The sequence below is a fragment of the Antechinus flavipes genome, chromosome 1 (assembly GCF_016432865.1).
Source record: "Antechinus flavipes isolate AdamAnt ecotype Samford, QLD, Australia chromosome 1, AdamAnt_v2, whole genome shotgun sequence".
In the NCBI taxonomy this organism is placed as follows: Eukaryota; Metazoa; Chordata; class Mammalia; order Dasyuromorphia; family Dasyuridae; genus Antechinus; species Antechinus flavipes.
Genome location: NC_067398.1, coordinates 121,438,929 through 121,461,528, shown reverse-complemented (window position 1 = coordinate 121,461,528; position 22,600 = coordinate 121,438,929). Strand labels below are relative to the sequence as shown.

Sequence of the window (22,600 nt, the reverse complement as noted above, 5' to 3'; positions counted from 1 at the left end):
AACAATATCTACCTAGCTTATAGTTAGGGAGCCTTTAAGGCTGTTGCTCATCACCTGTCATCGAGGTTCCCTTCGCCTCCCATATAAAATTAAGTACTCTGAAACCTGGAATAATACTTGTACTTGGAACAATAAATTTAGTATCATAAAATTTTATTTCATATATTTACATGCGAGAAATTTATAAAATTATGTATGGTGTTTTATATTTACATATATATGCAAACCATTTACACACATAGTTTATATTTACATAAACTTTATTAAGTATGTTTTAAAGTTTTCAAGAGCTTTACAAACATTTTCATTTTATTAGGTGCTATTATTCTCCTTTTTCTACAAGTGAGGAAACTGAAGTAGGCAGCGGTTAAGTGACTTGCCCAGGATCATGTCGAAAAAGAAGCCTCTAAAGCCACCTCGGAATGCAGGTATTCCAGATTTCAGGCTCTGGGCACTATGGTGCCCCCTAGCGGCCTTTGGAGGCGCCGGGATTTTGCTCGGCGCCGTTCGAACCTTTGCTCGCGCTCATCGCCTGCCCCGGAACATACCTCACCGAACGCCAGATTCCGGAGATCCGACCCCTAACCCGCTCCCTTTCCCTTCCTTTCCCCTATCTTCTTCCTTCTTCCCCTCCCCCTCCCCCCCTCCTCTCCTCTGCCACTTTCTTTCTTTCTCTAGCAATTTACACAGACTCCAGCCCTACTTCTCTCACTTCTCCGCATTCCCCGCCAAAATTAACGCCCACTTCCACTCCGCCCCTTCCTCCTTCCTAGCCTCCTTTCCCCTTTCTTCCGGCAACGGAAGCTGCAAGAGGCGGGACTAAGGAACCAGAAATGCGTCACTATCGGGCGCCGCGGCGCGCTTTTGATCAGCGCCTTTGGGCTGCACACCTCTTCTGGGCTTTCCTCTCGCTTTCCTTTCTTTCTTTTCACGTCTTCTGCAGATTTTTCTCGCCAGGGCTGTGACGGCGGCCACGCTGGTGCCGGACGGGTCGCTGGCGATGCCGTCCTCGCTCGTAGGCCCAGCGGCCGCGGCGGTCACGCCTTCGGCGGTCGCGGCCCTACAGGAGGCTCTGGAGAACGCAGGGCGGCTCATCGACCGCCAAGTGCAGGATGACCGCCTCTATCCCGACCTGTCGGAGCTGCTCATGGTGCCGGCCCCAAGTGAGACACATTTGCTTTCCTTTCACCCGCTCTCCAATCTCTCCTTTTAACTCTTCCAGCATCTATACCTCAACCTTGGGATGTAAATCCATTTCAACATTTATTAAGCTCTTACTGTGTAAAGTAACTCTCAAGGAGCTTGCTCCTGGAGTATACGAATATAAAGATGAGTAAATTCAAAGTAGGGTGTGATACACAGTGGTGTAAGGAAAGGACTAGGAGGGACATTTTCGGCTGAAGGAGGCAAGAAAGCAAGATGGGAGGAAGCATCTTAAGTGAGTCTTGAAAGGAGAGAAAGATTTTTAAAATTCACAAGCTAGCCCATTGCGTATATCGAGTTTGGGAGAAGAACTAGAGGTCTTGTACTAGAGGGAAAACTAATTCTCTTCAGAAATCCTTCTCAATTCTAATGTTCTGTATAATAGTTTCTATTTAAACTTTCAATTCCAGCCTTTATATTCCTGCCAGAATTATTTTTTTGATTCATAGATCCGGTCGTCGGATTTAGCAAACATTTATGAAGTACTATTAAATGTAGGACACTATGCTAGGTGAAAATAAATGTCTTTGGATCAAGTTATATTCCATTTAGGAATTATAATGATGTACACAGAAAAGTAAAAAATGCAGGGTAATCTGAGGCAGGAAAGAGCATTCTGAACAGTTTGGGGAAGACTTCAAGGAGCTGATAGGAATCAAGTATTGAAGGATGATAAATGATTCTAAGGTGGAAATGCAGAGGGATTGGCATGGCTGATGGATGGGAGTTACTGAGGGAAGAAATGGCAAATGACAGTCAGGTAATGGGAAATTTGTAAGCTAGATGGCAAAGAAGTTTGAAATCTTTACTCCTCAGTATTGGTGTGCTTATTCCTATTCTTTTGGGGGGTTTTATGTCTAAACTTCTAGACTTAAAGGTGTCACAGAAGATTGACAGTTAATACCGTGTTCCCATAAAAAATTGTCTCGTTTATAGATGCTTCTCTTCCTTTATTTTGGGTTCCAAATCTGTAAAGCAGTTTTGCAAGCTATTATCCAGCATTTACCAAGTGGCTTGTATGAGTGTTATCATTGACCTAATAGTAGCAAAAGTATTATGGAGGGGTATCTTATTTTTAATGTTTTATATTTTTAAAATTATTTGTTATGAATTGAACAAATGTGAACATTTCAAAATAGAGAAAAAAGGATTATATGTGATTCCATCAATCAATTACATAATACCTCTTTAAAATCATGTGTTAAATTAAATGTATTTTCAACACTGCCCTGCTTTGTCCCCTTGTGAACAATCTTCAGTCCTTTATATTTTCAAAATATTTAATTGACACTCTTCTTACTTTTTGACATTACTGTCATTACCCAATGTTTTCCTGATTCTTCTCTCTTGTAGGGGGAAAAAAACAAAAAACAGAAAACAAACTTGTATCAAATAAGTATAATCAAGTAAAATAAATTAATGGCCATGTACAAACAATATATGTCTCAGTTAATACATCAATCTGTCACCTCTTTGTCAAAAGATAGCCCCTCAGTCCATTGTGTTTGTCTTCTGGAATCTTTCTGTCATTATATCGAGTTCTTAAGTCTTTCAGAGTTGTTTTCTTTATGATTTTGTTGTGATTGTATAAATTGTTCTTTTAATTCTGCTCATCTCACACAGCACATATTTTTATATAATTATAAATATTTTTAGGTATAAATCCTCTCCTATATCGATTTGCTTATTCTTATGTATATGTTGAAATATCTCTATTGCAAAAGAATGACATGTTCTGTGAGGAAAAAAATGAAGTTAATTTTTAAAAAATACTGTTTTATTTCTATAATATGTTTTGTTTGAGAATCCCAAAGCATCCAAAACCACATAGTTCTTTCCACTGAAGAGTTTATCATACATTTGAGGAGATAATAAGAACAATGCAAACAAAATAAAACCATACATTGGTATTTCATAAATAATTTTGGAACATAAACATAGGCAAGTAATGGGTTTTGTCAGGAAAGCTTCTGATAGTTTTATCTTCCTGATTTTAGACCTAGGTATTTTATTTAGTGCCATTGACTTATTATATAAGATAAGCAAGACTTCAGGAAAATAACCTAATCTTGCTACTCCTATGAGCCACTAGAGACCATAATTTAAAAAAATAATAATGCCCCAAATTATCTTTTACTGCTTATTTTGAACAATTTTTTTTCTTTTTTGTAGGTAGTCCCACAGTTTCAGGCATGTCAGACATGGATTATCCTCTACAAGGACCTGGTTTGCTCTCAGTACCCAATCTTCCAGAGATCAGTTCCATTCGAAGAGTTCCTCTCCCTCCTGAGCTAGTTGAACAATTTGGCCGTATCCTATATGTATTTATTTTGTGATGGTTTGTATGTAGGCACACACACATGTGTATGAGAGAATTTAGAACTTTTTAATTTAGATTATATTCATTATTTTTTTGTTTAGATGAATTAAAATTTTGTAAATTGTGTAATCTAAAATTTATTAGTTGACATTTGTGAGAGATCACTATTTGAAGAAATTGGTAGTAAGTCATTTTATAATATAAACATTTTACCCCTAATTTAGTTCTTTTATAAATTATTATGGGGTACACTTGTATCATTTTTCTGTTATATAGATTTATCATTTGGCTTATTTTTTATGAGAGGGGTATGTGTGTGTGTTTACAGCTTTTGATAAAGAGATTAAGGAATTAAACAACAAATAATTTAAAACTTAATTGGATATTTAAAAGGGAAAAGGAATTTATATTCTGAAACATTGACAGTATCAGTCAGATAATGGAAAGGAAATACAAATGGACTAAAAATAGAACATAAATAGAAAAGTTTGCAAGATTTATTTCTTCCAAAATATCCAGTCTCCGAATCTCACTTCTGAAGTGCCTAAAAATAACATTTTATTTTATTTTATTTTCTCACATTTTAGCTCATCTCAAATTTTACATTTGCATTTAACACAATTAAAGTGCTTGAATTTTTTTTATCAGAATTATATTATGGATCTCATTTTTACTTTTCCTAGTCCTATTAATTTGTATTTATGTATATATATTATATGTGTGTTGACATATATTATACACACACATATACATACATACATACACACACACACATAAACATATATAAATTTCTTGTGTTTATGGCGTTCTTAATTATAAAGTCTTAAATGATTCTGGCCTCTTTATTACCTTTATTTTACAGAAAAGGAACTACAGACTCAAAGATTATTTACCCTAAACTGTGGTTACACAGCTAGTAACATAGTTTGGACTGATAATTCTTTCTGATTACAAGTTGAATGTTCTTTCTACTCCATCTGTTCTACCTCTCTGTGAAATCGACACCTTGACTTCCAAATGCCATACATAGTTGTATATGATTAGTGTGAACAACAAATCTACTTGAAGGGGTTGCAGTTATTTTAATTTTTCAGTCATAATTCTTTTAAAATATGGTAGTTAATTACAGCCCAAAGGAAATATGCAGTACAAATTAAAATAACACAATACAATACAATACAGGCAGATTCATTATCTGCATTAATTACTACCTATTTGTATGTAATTTTTGTTTCCCTTTTTCATGAACAGTTTTTCTTATATTAAGCTTTCATGTTAAAATTCTATGTGGTACATTTTTAGTTAATAGTGTTAATTAGGTAGTTAACAAAATTAGATTATCACAAAGTAGATAACATCATATGTTGCTTGCTCTACAGGATCACAAAATTTTTTTCTTTTTTAAGAATTGTGATTCTTGATTGAAGATGAAATCTACCGATACTGTTATTCTGAATGGGACATGGAGATGTTATAACTTACTTAAACAACTTTTTAAGATTTCTAAAACAAATCTGAGCTGAGATCAAAACATTTAAACCTTAATCTAAATGCTTCAGATATGCAGTGTAACTGTATGATGGGAGTATTCCCTGAAATTGGGAGGGCATGGCTCACTATTGACAGTGATATATTTATGTGGAACTATGAAGATGGGTATGTATGTTTTAAATATATAAGAAAAATGATATTCCTAAGACCTTGAAACTAGGAATTTAATACCTACGATGTATTTCTTTCTTTAAGTGCAATGTTTTCCAGACTATTTCTAATAATCTATGAGAGAAGTTAAGAAGCTCCTTTTGAAAAACTTACTCTTTGGTTTTCCATTCAGGATCAGTTCATACTTTGTCCAGCAGCTGTCTTTTTTAAACAGATCAAGCTATCCAGTTCATTCCCAGATAGGTCTTCTAAATTCTAAGACAAACAAGATGATTGTATTTATATGTAAAATCTGTAGTAAACTAGAATTTATGTGCTATATCTAAATTTTCTTATGCATTGGGATTTCTTGTTTAATCAGTATTTGTACAGTATTTTAATAATCGCTCTACAGGTTAGAAACCTTTACAATTTTAAGTTATTGTAAAGATAGCTAACTATGTTGTTACTTTTGTGTCATTCCTAGGCACAGAAAGTAGAATCCTGACTCAATTTACTATCTAGTTATAATACCACATTGGGTTTTTTTTTTTTTTTTGCTGAGGCAACTGGGGTTAAATGACTTGCACACAGCTAGAAAGCATTAAGTATTTGAACTCAGGTCCTCCTGACTTAAGTCTGGTGCTCTATCCACTGTACCACTTAGCTGCCCCTACCACATTACTTTGTGATAAACAATAGAGTTTACCTAGTAAATTTTGATATAATCATAGAACTTAAAGGTCTAACAAGGACCTTAGTTAATCCTATAAATCAATTCCCTCATTAAAAATGAAGGAAATTGAGAAACAAAAACCTGCCTAGAACTAGACACTTAAAAAAGCAGAATTTGAATATAGTTCCACCTTGAAGAAATGGAAAAGACTGATTTCATACAGGCAAAACATTTGAAATAAGTAAAAGATAATTTCTTTTTTTTTTTTTTTTTTTTTTGACAATTTCTTTATGATATGGAACCTAGGAAATATTTCATGTTCAATGTAAATATATAATTTATAAGTTATTTCTTGGATTTTTACCTTTTATTGTTGGTAAATTGAGCTCAATCCAGTGTTAATCCTTTCATGTTTAGCTAAGGAGTTGGATGAATATGGAAGTTTTTAAGTTCACTGTAGTGCTAATTGGTGGGGTAAACACTAAGGACACGGTCCTACCTTGTGTACTACTGACATTTAATGTCATCAGACATTTACTGTTTCTTCTTTCTTTCCCTCTATCTCTTACCCTGCCATTTCCAACACTCTCATATTCTAACTTAGCCACATCTGGAACACTGGTGACTAATATATCCACAAATATTATTTTTCTGTAGTGTATGTGTTTCTAATGTTTTCCTATGAGTATTTAAATGTAATATGTGAAAACATCTCTTTGGAAACTGTTTCTTAAGCTTTTTATTTTCAAAGCACATGCATAGATAATTTTCAACCTTCACCTTTGCAAAACCTTGTGTTCCAATTTTTTTTCTCCCTTCCCCTCATCTCTCTCAGACATACAGCAAGTAATCCAATATATGTTAAATATGTGCAGTTCTTTTGTACATATTTTCACATTTATATTGCACAAGAAAAGGAAAACAAAAATCAAGCAAGTAACAACAAAAAAAAATAAAAACACTGTTGTGATCCACATTCAGCTCCCACAGGTCTCTCTCGGTGCAGGTCTCTCTCCATTACAAGTCTATTGGAACTGACCTGAATCATGAGGAAACTATACAACTCTTTATTATAGATTGTTTTTTTGAAACAATGTACTTTGCAGAAGCCTAATGCAAGATTTATACTTTTAAATGCAAATTGGAAATTCATAGATGCCTGTATATTTTGTTGGTCAGTATAATTTTTTGGTTGTCTATTTCCATTTAGAATTTGGCATAGATACTAATGTTCTTTGCCATTTCCAAATGAGGGAAATAGGAGTAAGTAATTCAGTATGGGCTCAGACCATATGGAAACTCAGAAAGATGAATCTTGTAGACTCCAAAACTTTACTGTACCATCTAGCTGCCTATTGCTATAAATATTATTATTACTCTGATTTTTGTAATTAATAAAATTAGCAATTAAAGATCTACTTGGTAAATCATTTGAATATTGAAAGAGTTTTGTTATTCATACTTACATAACTTTTCTTTCAACTCTTGGCAGAGGGGACCTTGCTTACTTTGATGGACTTAGTGAAACTATTCTTGCTGTGGGTCTTGTCAAGCCAAAACCTGGTAAGAAAATAAAATATGATGATGAGAGAGAGAAAAAAATGTGTGTCTTATGACTTCAGATGGTTAGAATCTATATGTTGATGTTTTTAAGTGAGCTGGATTTTCTTTTAACTCCTTGTTCTTAGATTACACTGATTAAAATTAAAATAATTTAGACATAAGACTTCTTCAATGTAAGTGAAAAAAACTTTTTAAATTTTAACCAGTAACTTTTTTTTTTTTTATCTGAAATGTTTTAAATTGGTTCCTCTTTCATTATGGTGTCTAAAAGTTTTCATTTAAAGTTAATTGGAAGTGGCAGTATTTTGGATTTCTGCTTCCAGTATGTTTTAAAAAAAAAAATTATTAAATGTGCCATTGTTTCCAGTGGCTATGTTGTTCGAAGTATTTTGATGCCTGGTCTTGAGATGAGATTCATAAAATCTTCAGTCATTTTACTTAATGTCATTTAACTTATCTTCCTTCCAAATTCCTTTATAGTTGGGAACAAATAAGAAAATAAGTGCATAAGAACTTTATCTCATATCCTTCATTTACCCAAGGTGCTAATTATCATCAAAGTAACTATAATTTACCTGAAAAGAGTTTATTTTAAGGGGGAAAAAACCCCAAGCCCTTCCAAAAAAAAAAAAAAAACAAACCCTTGACTTCAGTATTTTAGGGATTGAAGCTATTTTTATAGACCAATCATAATGTATGTTTACTATTTTGTATAACTTTTCCCACAGATACCTGCCCAGTAAATTTAATTTAACTTTTAAAAATACAAATTGTTTTAAAATTACCAGAAAATGGCATGTTTTTATATTTGTGATCTTTGATTTACAATCCTCATTCTGAATGTTAGTGATGGCAAAGATTCTCTCCCAATGTTTGCTTTTCAACTTTATGAGATAGATTATTTGTGATCTCAAGTTATTATAATATTCAAACATTGTGTTATAAGTAATGCATATTTTAAGGCAAACCTAATTCGATTCAGATAATATGAGATTTATTATACACCAAATAGGTGTCCTATATGATTTTTTAAAATTAAACCAATGCTGTTCCTCCTTAAAAAAAACTCTATCTGTATTTCTTAAAAGGTATTTTTCAGCCTCACGTAAGACATCTCCTGGTTCTGGCCACCCCTGTAGATATAGTTATTCTAGGACTCAGCTATGCTAATTTGCAAACAGGTATGTGTATAGATTTACTGTGTCTTAAATGAAAACATTTTGAATTGTTTCATATTTTATTTGTTTCATATTTGCATCATATTCATAGATGCCTAATCTACCTGACAATATTAAGTCCATTAGCACTTAATTGGAAAAAGTATAACATTTCCTCATATGTATGTATTAATACTATTATAATTTCTATTCTAATTAAATACTATTCTAATTCTAACATGTAAATATGCTGATTTGTTCAGAATTTACTGAACAAATGGTTCAAGTCCTAATACTTGTTTTAGAGGCAAGATTTTGTGATTAAAATAAACACTTGTTTGAAAGAAAGGATCATTTTAGAAGTTTATTTTAGATAATCAATATAACAGTTATAATTCTGTGCTTCCATCCATTTAGCCCATCTCACATTTTTTCCAGATTTGTCTGGCATGTTCTTAAAAGATTTTTTCAAATGCCTTTAAATACTGTTTTACTTGAATACTGGTTTTTTGTTTTTGTTTTTTTTTTTAATAACTTTATTGACAGAACCCATGCCAGGGTAATTTTTTACAGCATTATCCCTTGCACTCACTTCTGTTCTGATTTTTCCCCTCCCTCCCTCCACCTCCTCCCCCAGATGGCAAGCAGTCCTTTACATGTTGAATAGGTTACAATATATCCTAGATACAATATATGTGTGCAGAACGGAACAGTTTTCTTGTTGCACAGGGAGAATTGGATTCAGAAAGTATAAATAACCTGAGAAGAAAAACAAAAATGCAAGCAGTATATTGAATACTGTTTAATAAAAAAATTTTATTCAAAACCATAAAAATATTGCTCTACCTACTATATTTTTAAGTACAAATTACAAAATTTGTTAAATCTATCTATAATTAAATCCTTTATTCATGACAATATATGATTATGCTTTAAAATCAAAAAAGCAAAGTGGATACTTCTCTTAGAATTATGTAATATTTCATTGTTTCTTGACTTAAACTAGGTGTTGGAGTCCTTAATGACAGTATGTCTGGTGGAATGCAATTACTTCCAGACCCTTTGTATTCACTACCAACTGACAATACTTATCTTCTGACTATTACTTCTACGGATAATGGTAGAATTTTCTTGGCTGGAAAGGATGGCTGCTTATATGAAGTAGCATATCAAGTAAGTATTCAGTTTATTGAAAATAGACATATATTGTCAATCTCTTGGTGAAGGTGAGGATACGATTCTTTTTGGAGACATTTTATTTTGAAAATTATAACAATCATGAAAATGAGAAATGTTCTAGAATTAATATTTTATAATCGAGAAAGAATGTAGAAAGATGTGCTTAGGAAAGTTTCATTTTGTTTTGGGTGGTAAAAGATAAAAATCTTGAGGACAGAAAAAAAATTTTTTAAATTAAGTCTTATGAATGTGGATCACAACATAGTATTTTCATCTTTTTTGTTTGCTTGTTTTTTACTTCATTTTTCCCCTTTTGATCTGATTTTTCTTGTGCGGTATGATAAATGTGGAAATATGCATAGAAGAATTGCACACATTTGACCTTTGTTGGATTATTTGTTATCAGGGGGAGGAGGAAATGATTTGGAACACAAAAGTTTTGCAAGGATAAATTATCTTTGCATGTATTTTGAAAAATAAAAATCTATTATTATTAAACAAAAAAAGAAGTTGGGCAAGTAATTTCACTTTTCTAGACTTTAGTTTCCTCATTTCTTGGAGGGTAGGGATTTTAAGTAGATGGCTTCTAAAATCCTCTCTAGCTCTAAGGCTTACAAAGCATTTTTTATATATTAATCATTGCATTAGATACAGATAGATGGTCTATACCTCTCAAATGGTTCTACAACTTATGGTCTCCATTTTAATGAAGAAAAAACTAAAAATAAGAGGTTATTACTTCTCTGTTTTGTTTTTTTTTTTCCTTTCCCCCCTCAGGCAATTGGGGTTAAATGACTTGCCCAGGGTCACACAGGGAAGCAGTGTTAAGTGTCTGAGGCCAGATTTGAACTTAGGTCCTCCTGTCCTCAGGGATGGTCTTCTATCCACTACACCATTTACTTGCCCTGGTTAAATTACTTCTCTATGGTCACCCAGCTAATGTTAGAGGCAGGATAATGTTAGAGGCATACATATCCACAGGACAAGTAATATTTTTCAGGTTTCTTGTTTAGTGCTACTTCTTAATATCTGGAAACCATTCTTTCTAGATGTTATTGGTATATAGAGATTCTCTTTAGAAATTCTAGGATTCAGCATGATTAATGTGGAAATATGTTTAATATGCTTCAATTTTTATAACCTATATCATTGTTTGCATGCATTGCGGGAGCAATGAAGGAAGGGAGGTAGAAAAATTTTAGAACTCAAAATCTTATAAAAGTAAATCTTGAAAACTTAGAAATAAAGGTGCAAAAAAATTATTTTTAGTAAAAGGGAATTCTGCTCCATCACAACTTTCCTCTAGTTTTTTCAGATTCTATTGACCTGGCTTTCTAGACTTTTAGGTTATTTTCTCAATTAGGGGAAATGTATTTGAGAAATCAAAATGAGATTTGGGAGCAGATATGGGAATCATTCTTTCAATGAATCCATTGCATTAAGCTTCTACTATGTAATCAGGCACTGTGCTAAGCATTAAAGATGCCACATGAGGGACTTAAAAGTTTATCTGGCCCACCCCCTTAATTTTATCTGTTTTTCTTCTTTTTATAAAAAGATTTTATAGATGGCACTTGTTTTTTTGGATTATAGTAATTTCTATCTCCATAGAGCCCTTCTTTGTACCAGAAAAAAAAGTTGACTACCATATAGAGGAAAGTGTTTCACATGTGCTTTGAGAATAGTTTGGTCCATTCAATTAATTGCAATCTCTCCTATTACTCTTTTTATTTACATGTTACAGTCATGAATATTCTTCTGATTCTACTTTCTTTACTCTCTTGGTTCATATGTTTTCTCATGTTTTTCTGAATTCCTTCCTCTTACTGTTTTCTAATAAAAAAATCACTTATCTTGCTAATACTACAATTTGTTCAGTTCTCCAATTTGATGGGAGCCTACAATGTTTCAAACTTTTTGTTATTGTAAAAAGTCCAATTAAATATAGATATTTCTTTCTTTGACTTTGCATCAGTATATGCCCATCAGATTAGAGGGTATAAACAGTTTAGTCACTTTTCTAATTTCAAATTATTTCCAGCATGGTTAGTTTCAGCTTCACCAATAAGTTTTTAGTGTCCTTGGCTTCCTGAATTTCATCCAACATTAACACTTTCTGCCTTTTCTCATATCTTCACTAGATTGGGTATAAAGTGTAAGTTTAAGTAAGCAAGCAAAAAAGTTTTGCTCTTTAAGGAAAGAAGGAAAAAAATCAGGAAAGTGGATCAGTGTATTGAAAAATTCTTTTTGATAATATATGTATTGTGTCATTTGTGGACATTCTCCCCCCCCAACCTCTCCTTTAAAAGGAATGTGCATATAGGGGATGTGGTAGTATCTACACATATCCTCTTTGGATCCTAATTTAATCTTTCTAATTTGCAACATTTGGGGTGGGGGTGGGGGGGTTGGTTGGTTCTGTCTACTTAAAGTGTTCTAGCCATTGTATACATTGTTTACTTGCCTTCTTACTTCACTTTGTTTCATTTCATGCAGATCTTTTTGTGCTTTTTTCTGTTCATTGTTTGTCTTACAGCACAATAACGCTATCACATTCATGTACTACAGGTCAGTCATACTCCAGTGAATGGGCAGATCCACTTTGTTTTCACTTCTTTTCTATGATTAAAAAGTACTGCTATAAATAGTTTGGTGCATATAGAACCTTTTTTTTTTTTATATCAGTGACTTTGGTATATATGCTTGGCAATGAAATTTAAAGATCAAAGTATATGAACATTTTAGTTACTGTACTTTATTAACACAATTCCAAATTGCTTTCCAGAATAGTTGTGCTGATTCACATGTCCCAGTGATCTTTCCACAACATTGTTGCATTAAAAAACAAAACAAAGCTTGTGGTTTACATGTTTTTACTATTTATCTTTAATACTTATAGTTTTTCGCCTTAATGTAGTTGTATCAACTTGCTACATAGTTTGGATGCCAAACTTTTATGAGAAGTATTTGATACTAAATATTTCTACTCATTTGACAGTTTCTCATACTAGCAGAATTGATGTTGTCTTATCTAAAGCTTTTGATTAGAAAATTGTCTCTTTCATCTCTTCTTTCTCTTTAATGCTTAAGAATTCTCCTACTGGGCAGCTAGGTAGTACAGTAAATAGAGTACCAACCCTGAAGTCAGGAGGACCTGAGTTCAAATTTGGCCTCAGACACTTAACATTTTCTAGCTATGTGATCCTGGGCAAGTCACTTAATCTTTAATTGCCTCAGCCAAAAAAAAAATTCTCCCACTAAACTATATATGTGGAAAATGCTTCATTTTTACAGAAGAATTGGAGACAGAAAGAATGATCCTACATTTAGTGTGATAAGTAGAACCCAGATCCATTCATGCTTTTTAGGGCTTTTTATATTTTTATATTACATTGTATGATTTCCTCAGAGAAAACCCACTAGTTATGGAAAATAATCATAATCAAGTAGTTCAGAATTGTAATACTTTTTTACAATACCCAGCATGTTGACCTTCAACAATATTGGTTGATGAAAATTTTTTAAAGTATAGAACACATATGCAATTTTCCCCACAAAAACTCTGCTTTGCTCAAAATGTCTTATGTATGTCTTTATTATTGTTAGTTTACTTTCTAGATGTAATAATAACTTCCTTGAAGTATAAAGTCATTAACAGGCTTTCACAATACTAAGAATTGTGGAAAAATTTAAGTTGGGTTTTTTTTTCAATAATTCTAAATTATTTTTCAAAATGGTTGAATATGATTCCCATTCTCAGTTGTTAGTGTTTCCCCATCAAACCAATCTTGATTTTATACTTTTCTGTTTATATGTTCTTCTCTTCTTCTTTCCCTGCTCTTATTCCTGAGATTTTGCAGTAATGAATGTGTTCCTCGTTTCTCATAACAAAGAATTTCTTCACCTCTATTTCCAAAGGCACAGACCTCTGGAGAGGTTTGCTGCTACTGCTGTGACTGAGTCTTTTTTAAAGGAATTCATATGAAATAGAGGTAGTTATGAATCCATAAATCTCTTAAAAGTTGTTTTGGGTTTTTAATAACTCTATATCCTTTTCTTGATTGCTTGGTTAAAATTTTTCAAGAAAATGTAAAAATTAATCATTACAAAGCATTTCCATACCAACATTTCCAGGGGAAAAATAAAGGTGAATTATATGAGCAAACACCTGTTCTTTGGCTAAGTTTTAATGACATTCTACAGCTTTTAGTTTTTAACAGTTCTCTGTAATCATTGACATTTTATGGAACTGATAAGCAGTTTAAATTGAATAATTACTGTAGAGAGTTAATGAAGAATTACATTCTTTTTTATTCTTTTAGGCAGAAGCTGGCTGGTTTTGCCAGAGGTGCAGAAAGATAAACCACTCAAAGAGTTCACTTTCTTTCCTTATTCCATCTTTGCTGCAATTTACATTCTCAGAAGATGGTAAGAAACTATTAGACATAGATGTTATAGCTCTACTTAGAAGAGTAATGTTTTACTGGCAAATCCTCATTCTTGTATGAAAAAATGTATTTACATTGTTTTTGCTAACATGGCTGCTAGTATTGTGGAAATTCTTTACACAGAGATATTGTGAATATTGTTAGGAACACAAAAGCTATATAGACAGGCCAGAAGAAATTGCCAAAAAAATAAATTACATACAAATTTAAGTAAATTACTTGAGCATACAAGTAAAAAATTAATTCATATCATGTATTATCTGAAAAGATTTTTTTAGGAGAAAATTGTTCTAGAACTGAGCTTTTTATGAAATATGAAATACCTTCATGTTAAGTAAATGAAATTCACTTCTGTGTAGTACATCACTATATTTATGGAAATTTTCAGCTGTCTTCATGGATAATGGATAAAAAAAGAAAAATACAAACAGTACCTTATGTTTATGTGGGGCTTGAATTTTTTTCCAAAACATTTTCCATCTGTTATTTCATCAGCTTATACCTCGCAAAAACCTACCTAAGCAAAGCTCTCCATTAAATAGCTTGGAATCTTTACTACACAGTATTGGGAAGAAGGCTCCAAGGTATAGAGGTTTGGTACAGCAAAGTGGACTTGTTTTAAATGGCTTGTGTTCAACTCTGGTGTATGTTTTTTCCCCGCAAATTTAGATCCCATTTTACAGATTGCAATTGACAATTCCAGGAATATCTTATACACTCGCTCAGAAAAAGGTGTGATACAGGTAACTAAAAATATCTAACATTTAAGAAAAAATAAAAGAAAAATTTTCCTTTCTCCTTAGTAGAAATTATTGGATCCTTAATAGGATATTGGCGAATTTCTAGAGCCATTTTTTTTAAAAAAATTTTCCCAAATTATTTCTTAGAATTCCTTTAATGTGGACACCAACTTTGTCCTTTCTTTTTCCATCCTTATATGAAAAATAAATAAGCTTAGGTGTGTGTGTGCGCACGCATGCATCTATATGCCTTTTTTCTTTTTCTTTGGAGGAGGAAATTATTTGAGCATAATTATTTAATTACAGGTTTACGATTTGGGCCAAGATGGAAAAGGACTAAGCAGAGTTGCTTCTGTTTCACAGAATGCTATAGTTTGTGCTGCTGGAAACATTGCAAGGTAATTGAAAAAAAAGTAATATTAAGTACTTCAGTTCCAGGTATATCTGCATGTCCTATTAATTTATCAAGATCAATAAATGAGATTGAGTAATGTCTTTCTAATTAAAAAATTCATGAATTAAAATTGGATTACTCTTCCATTTCTGAAAGAATGTTAGGGCTACATATTCCAGCTCTTAAAAGAATTTGCTAAGATGGAGTCTCTCCCCTAATATAGAAGAAATTTAAGCAATCCCATGAAAAAAATCAAGTTTTTATTTACTCTTCAATCAGTAATAAAGATTGTAATACAAATAATGAGTCTTGACCATGGCAGCACACACAAGTATATTTTATGAATTTGCTTCTTGTTCTTTCCTAATGTTAGTGTATGGTTTGTTGTTTTTATGGAAGTTAATCTCTTTATAGTGATACTTTTTCTTTTGTTCTTATTCTCTCAGAAGAGATTTTTAATAATGACATCATTAAGTTAAAGGATTTTATCATCTTTTGTAGCTTTTCCCAGATTGCTTCCTAAAAAGATTCTGCTTGTTTGCATTTCTACCAATAGTGAATGAATATAGCTTTTTTTTTTTTTTAGCAACCCCACCAGCATTGCATTTTTATTATATTTAATTATTTTTGCCAGTTTGATGTAGGAGTTTTTCTTAATGTTGTGTTTATTTTCATCTCTGTGATAGTGAGATTAAACATTTTTTTTCAAATTTTTTATTAAGAATTTATTGCGTTCTTTTTCAAAAATTCTCTCATTTTATTTGACTTTTTAACATAGAATAACTTTGCTCATATTCAACTGCCTCTTATTTCAAGTTCTTTCTATATTGTCTTTATTTGTCATAAATATTTTTCCCATATATTTTTTCCTATAATTAGCATAAGTACTTTTCCCTATGGTTTTTTTCATTTCTAATACATATTTTTCTTATTATTTTGCTTTTTAAAAATTGTTACGTAGAAATTTGCTATTTTAATACAATAGAACACTTCTAGAGAATCAGTATGGTGTAGTGGATAGAGCTCTAGCCTTGGAATCAAGGTAAAAAGACCTTTCTTTGTTCAGTTCATACTTCTGATATATTGTTTATATGACTCTAAGCTAGTCATTTGTTGCTCATTACACAGAGGAGGAGGTTTTTGCAGAACAGATGCTCCCAGAACAACATTACTACAGGGAGTTTCCCAAGAATTCCCTATACCCAAGAAACCATAGGTCTGCTTAAAAAAAATAAATAATAAGCATCTCAATCTTATTTCTAATAATTCAGTTAGTTTAATATCAAAAAAAAAATCATCTCTCCTCCCTAATTGAGGTAAATACATTAATCTGGTTTTTTCCATCCTTTAAAAAAAATTTTTAATTTGAACTTATGCTCAAACTGGGATTCATGAAAGTATATAATTCACTATATATTATGTATAATGTTGACTTAAACCATTTACCCCCTAAATTATTAAGTAGTTTTCTCATATAAATTTGTAATTTTTTAAAAAAAGCTATTCTATGAGTTTATCAGCTGCTTATCATTTGTATGTGACTGGATGTCTAGTATTTCATTAATCTCTTCCTTTAATGCTTTTTTTGTTCTTTACTAGATGGTTTTGATGACAATAACTTTTTAGTATGTTTCAAAGTCTTCAAGTACAGGAACACCTTTTTAAACTTTTTTTTCCCTCAATTCAGTATGCACTTTGATATCCTACTTCATTTTTTAAATAGAAATTTCATTTTAACTCTGAAAAAACCTTTTTGTGTGTTTTGATTGGGATTCATTAAATATTTAAGTTAATTGACCAAATCCTGAGAATTAGATATTCTTTTATTTGTTTAGATCTTCCATTATTTTGTAAATTTTAGTTAGTTTTAATATATATATATACACACACCCATATATATGTTATTATTATTATTAGATTTGTAGTTTACTATACCTTCTAGTATATTTTATCATTAAATTTAGCATTCCCACAGCAAGTTAAAATTTAAAAGATGGAAAAAATCTGTCTTGTCAGAGTTCCTGTTCTAAATTACACTAATTTTTTTATATATGTGAGAATTTGGTGTGGGTGAGGGAGAAGTATTGTTTACATTTGATATTGTTAGATGTACTATTAATCAAATCCAACTTTTTTCCCCCACTTAATTTCTCATCCCACTACAGTTATCCATAAGATAAGCAGATATATGTAGATCATGTGTGTACTTTGGTTTAACTCTGAAGTAAGCATTAATTTTTGTTACTACCTGTAGGGTTTCTTTATTATGAAATTTTCTTGGTCTTTCTCTTTAAAAAACAATACGAATGCCATTTGTGAATTAGTTTTATATCCTTCGATCTTGGCTGAAGTTATTTTTTGGTTGAGACAATATATTTTCTGGTTATACCATGAAATCATTTATAGATAATGATAATTTCGCCTTTTCATTTCCAGTGCTAATTCTTAGTGTCTTTTTCCCTGTTTTGCTGCAATTGCTAGAATTTTTAATACTATGTTAAATAAAAATGATGTGTGAACATACTTTTATATCTCTTTCTAGTGGGAATATTTCAAATATTTCCTTATTATTTACTCTGTTAGCTCTTGAGCATTTAAAAAGTTAATCTGAAGTTTGGTTGGGATATGTTCAGCTATATTAAAATTTTTATGGTAATAATCTTCCCTATCAAAACTTACTGCACATTTCCTGACACCATGAAATTTTTTTAAAATTTAGATGTTTTTCCTATTGTTTTTAGGACCATAGATCGTTCTGTTTTTAAGCCAATTGTCCAAATAGCAGTGATTGAAAATTCAGAATCCATAGACTGTCAGTTACTGGCAATCACACATGCAGGTATGTTTCAGTCATCAGATGAAAAAATAAGACTTTTATTTTTTGTTTCTGCCATGCATCATTGTATAACATTAAACCACCATTCACTCTAGACCTAGAAGAAACCTTTAGTCTAAACTCTCCATAAGGATAAACAAAGCTAAAAAAAGTCACAAAGCATATATATTCTTTCAAATAGAACTTTCTTTTTCAAGATTCATTTTGATTAGATAGAAGAACCAGTCAATTGACAGATTATTACATGATTACTTTGTGCCAAGCGTTGGGTTAGGCACTGGAAATACAAAGACAAAAACAAAACTGCTTTCCTGCCACTTCTGCCTATGTTTAAAAATAATATATAAAATCAATAAATAGAATAAAAAGTACTTGTTCAAGTTACAAGTGCATAAAGATATAGGTAGCTATAAAGACCTTATTCTGGGAGTGTTGGTCAAGTATTGGAAACCAGAGGTTCTAAAGAAGAGTCTAGGGAGGCTGAGAACTTGAAAAGGTTAAGTAAATTTTGTAAGATTTTGTAATTCATTAGTAGCAAGGACAGAGTTAAAACTGGATTATATAATCCTGTCATGGTTTTAGAATTTCTACAATTAATCTTGAATTGAATAACTGCTTCACTACCCATTAAAAATACAAAAAAGTTTTTTTTTTTTTTTTTTAATTGTGATAGCTACAGTTTATTGAACTCGCTTTTATTCCTGTGGGACAATTCAGGTGAATTTAAAAACTATATGTGTGTAGTAAAGTTCTTCATTTCTTAGTAAAACTTTTGGTCATGAATGTTTATCACTAGCAGGCATTTTATTTCCTTTATTATCAGTGACCAGTTTTCTTATTTTCCCATGTATATAGGTGTGAGATTATATTTCAGCACATGCCCATTTAGACAGCCATTTGCAAGGCCCAGTACACTGATACTAGTTCATGTCCGCTTACCTCCTGGATTCTCAGCTTCTTCAACTGTGGAAAAACCATCAAAGGTTCATAGAGCCCTCTATAGCAAAGGTAAGTGCTAGAATATCTTTTTGTTTTATCTTTTCATAATATAGATTCCAAGACAGAATTGAATCTTAATTAGAATTATTTCAGTTGTTCCACATTATGCACACTCATACCATTGTTTGATATCACAGTCAGTTTAATACTTTCTTGAGGAAAATTCATAGTGGCAGTTTTCTTTTCTTTTCTTTTCTTTTTTTTTTTTGCTGAAGCAGTTGGGGTTAAGTGACTTGCTTAGAGTCACACAGCTAGGAAGTGTTAAGTTTCTGAGGCCAGATTTATTTGAACTTAAGTTCAAATAAACTCAGGTTCTCCTGACTTCAGGGCTGCGGCGACACTTTTCTATTTTACATTTTATTACTTGGTGATGTAAATTATTCTAAATCATTCTAAAAGTTCAATTTTTTAACTATTGGAAATGGAAGTTTTGTTTTATTAAGTCACATCACAAATTTTGATCAAATAACTTATGCCTGCTTGTTGTCAGACCAATAGTTTATTATACTCTTTAAAATTTTTACATAGATTTAGCATTTCTCTAGTAACTTCCTTTAAAATTAAATGATGAAAAAATCAAAATCTATCACTTTGAATATATTATACTCCAAATTAACTTTTTTCAAACATGAAATATTTTGTTAATAAATTGTATTTGCATTGTTTTGCATACTATCAATCAGCTTCCAATTTTTTTCTGTTAATATATAATAGACTTTCTTAATGATATATGTGTAAATTATTTGCTTTCAGGGATATCAGTGGAATCATCCACTAATACCAACAGTATTAAGCCACCAACAGTAAAGTCAGCTAAGGAGGAAAGGGGGTTGTGCAGAGAAGTACTTGATTAAGCATGTGTCTTTGACTGTTTTCCAAAGCCAAATAGCAAGTTTAAATTTTTTGTTTACCTATTTTTAAAAATATTTGTTCTTTTACATACAGGTAATGTGGAATTTCATGTGTACTTTCAGTTTGTGTTTTTCCACTGTTTTAGGATTTACCCTAACATTTTATGTAATATGGAACATTGAACAATTAAAAGTAGTAACTATTCTTTTAAATACATTTTTTTCCTTTAAGACAATCTGAATTAAATTTGAACAAATTATGATTTGTTTGAATTTTACATTGATTAATTATAGAAAAAATGAATTTTAGGTTAATTAATTTTTAGAATTAACAAATATAACACTGGTTACTCATATCATTTGGCTTAGTATATATAGTTGTATTTATGTCACTTGTGTGCATTTTAGGTATTCTACTGATGGCAGCCTCAGAAAATGAAGATAATGACATTTTGTGGTGTGTCAACCATGACACCTTTCCATTCCAAAAGCCAATGATGGAAACCCAGGTAAGTCATCCTGAGTACTCTGGAAGATTACAACTGAAATTTAAATACAAGCATTTAAAAATATAAATATATTCCTGTAAGGAAAAGGGAAAATTTTAGTTTGGGTTGTTGTTGTTGTTGTTGTTTTGCTTCTGATTATCTGGTAATATGAAATTGTGTTAGAAAATTAAATCAAATTGAACAATGTTCATTTATCCTTATAGTTCTTTGCAAATCATTATCAATGTTCTTTTTGCAGTGAATTTTATATAAATTGAGTTTTTAAAAATTTCATATGATATTCATGAAGCTAGGTCAAAATATCCTGCACTTAATCCCAGATTTCTGACTAGAAATACTTTTGTTTCTTGGTAAATTTTCTTTTTTTATCTCTGTGAAGATTCACTATTTTGTGATCACTCTTTCTTTCATGAGACAATTTCTGTGGTTTAAATTGTTTTGGGATTACCTAGGATGTCTTGCCTAAATTGAACACCACTGGATTTTGGCATAGATTAAACTATATAACCATTCTAGGCCTTAGTTTCCTCATATATGGCATTAGGGTTTCATACTAGAACATCTTTGGTGTCCTTTTGCATTTCTTAAGTATAAGGTCCCACTATCATTAAGATTTAGTTAAATAGCTACTGTGTGTTATACACTGATGATATATAAAGAATTTTTTCAAGTTTCTGTTAAGGGAGTTGGCAAATTCAGGTATGTACAGACTAAATACAGATACTAGTAAGTACAAGGTAGATGGGGAGCTAGGGCTCTAGACATCTGAGGGGATTAGGAAAGTGGTACTTAAGCTTTGTGTGAAGGGGAGAGAAGGGAGGCCAGGGTGTGGAGGGAGTATACTCTAGGTTTTAGTGACACCCTGTGAGAAGACACTATTAAGGATTTGATAGGAGGTTGTGTGAGAAGCAGGGAAGACCACTTTGCATGTATTACATCACATGTGTGAAAGGATGTAATGCATTATGAAGCAAGAAAATTTGGTTGGGGCAAGGCCATGAAAAACTTAAAAAGGTAAAAATTAAGTATATTTCATCTTCTCAGACAGGGAACCTCTGGAGTTAATTGAGCAGAGAAATGACATGATCAGATCCGCACTTAAAGAAAATCATTTTAGCAATTGTATGGAGAATAGCTTGTAGTGGAGTGGGACCCTATAGCAGTTGCAGTAATCTGGGGAAATAGTGATAAGAGCCCAATCTAATAGAAGCTTTAGAAATAGAAATATTATTCCATGAATATTTCTTGGAGGAGAAAGAAGAAAGGGAGAAATTTATTATGAACAACTTTTTAGTGGTAATTCAGAAATAGAAATTTGCATATAAGTCAAATATAGATATTAAGGCTTTATAGCTGTATGAATTGATCATTATCTAGAAGTGGAGTATACTTTAGGTTAAGAAGAATGTATATAGTATGAATCCATTGTGAACATATCATAAGTCATGTCATAAAATGTAAATGATTTTTGAAATTCCAAAAATACTACTGCCTTTGCCTTTTTGACCATAAGAAATATGATTGACTTGGGGAAAGCACTGAAAATTGTTAAAATAGGGAATTGAATAATAATGTCTAAAGTGTTTTTAAGGCTGTCATGTTTATTAAATTATCTTTCTGTTCATAGAATAGAAAAGTGGTTTTCTTAAAAGCTCTTGCCATTTAGTGACTTCTGAAAATAATTTTTTTTTTTTTTAATAAATAGATGACAACACGTGTTGATGGTCATTCTTGGGCTCTCTCTGCAATAGATGAGTTGAAAATTGATAAGATAATAACTCCTTTAAATAAGGATCATATTCCAATAACAGATTCACCAGTTGTTGTACAGCAACATATGTTACCCCCAAAGAAATTTGTCCTTCTTTCTGCTCAGGTAAGTGTATACATTTCATTAAAATAAAGTTAAGATCAACTGGATGATTTCAGAAAGACTTGGAGAAACTTGCATGAATTGATGCTGTGTGAAGTGAACATAGGAGATGAGATCTAGGAAATCATTATACATGGCAACAGCAAAATTATATGATGGTCAACTCTGGTGGATGTGGCTTTTTTCAACAATGAGATGATTCAAGCCAGTT

General features: G+C 31.7%; 1 protein-coding gene across 2 annotated transcripts in view; it reads left to right on the top strand.

Annotated features, from left to right (window-relative positions):
* The first annotated feature begins 901 nt into the window (after nt 1-901).
* Nucleotides 902-22,600, top strand: part of NUP155 (nucleoporin 155) — a 54,144-nt gene continuing 32,445 nt past the window's right edge. For both annotated transcript variants that reach the window (XM_051990050.1, XM_051990039.1), the window contains exons 1-13: nt 902-1,163; nt 3,376-3,513; nt 5,083-5,179; nt 7,333-7,403; nt 8,492-8,584; nt 9,567-9,733; nt 14,062-14,167; nt 14,857-14,930; nt 15,234-15,325; nt 18,063-18,160; nt 19,013-19,165; nt 20,416-20,516; nt 22,222-22,392. In XM_051990050.1, the coding sequence (XP_051846010.1) occupies nt 1,001-1,163; nt 3,376-3,513; nt 5,083-5,179; nt 7,333-7,403; nt 8,492-8,584; nt 9,567-9,733; nt 14,062-14,167; nt 14,857-14,930; nt 15,234-15,325; nt 18,063-18,160; nt 19,013-19,165; nt 20,416-20,516; nt 22,222-22,392 (1,524 nt within the window). In that variant the 5' untranslated portion in view covers nt 902-1,000. The remainder of the gene's footprint in view (nt 1,164-3,375; nt 3,514-5,082; nt 5,180-7,332; nt 7,404-8,491; nt 8,585-9,566; nt 9,734-14,061; nt 14,168-14,856; nt 14,931-15,233; nt 15,326-18,062; nt 18,161-19,012; nt 19,166-20,415; nt 20,517-22,221; nt 22,393-22,600) is intronic.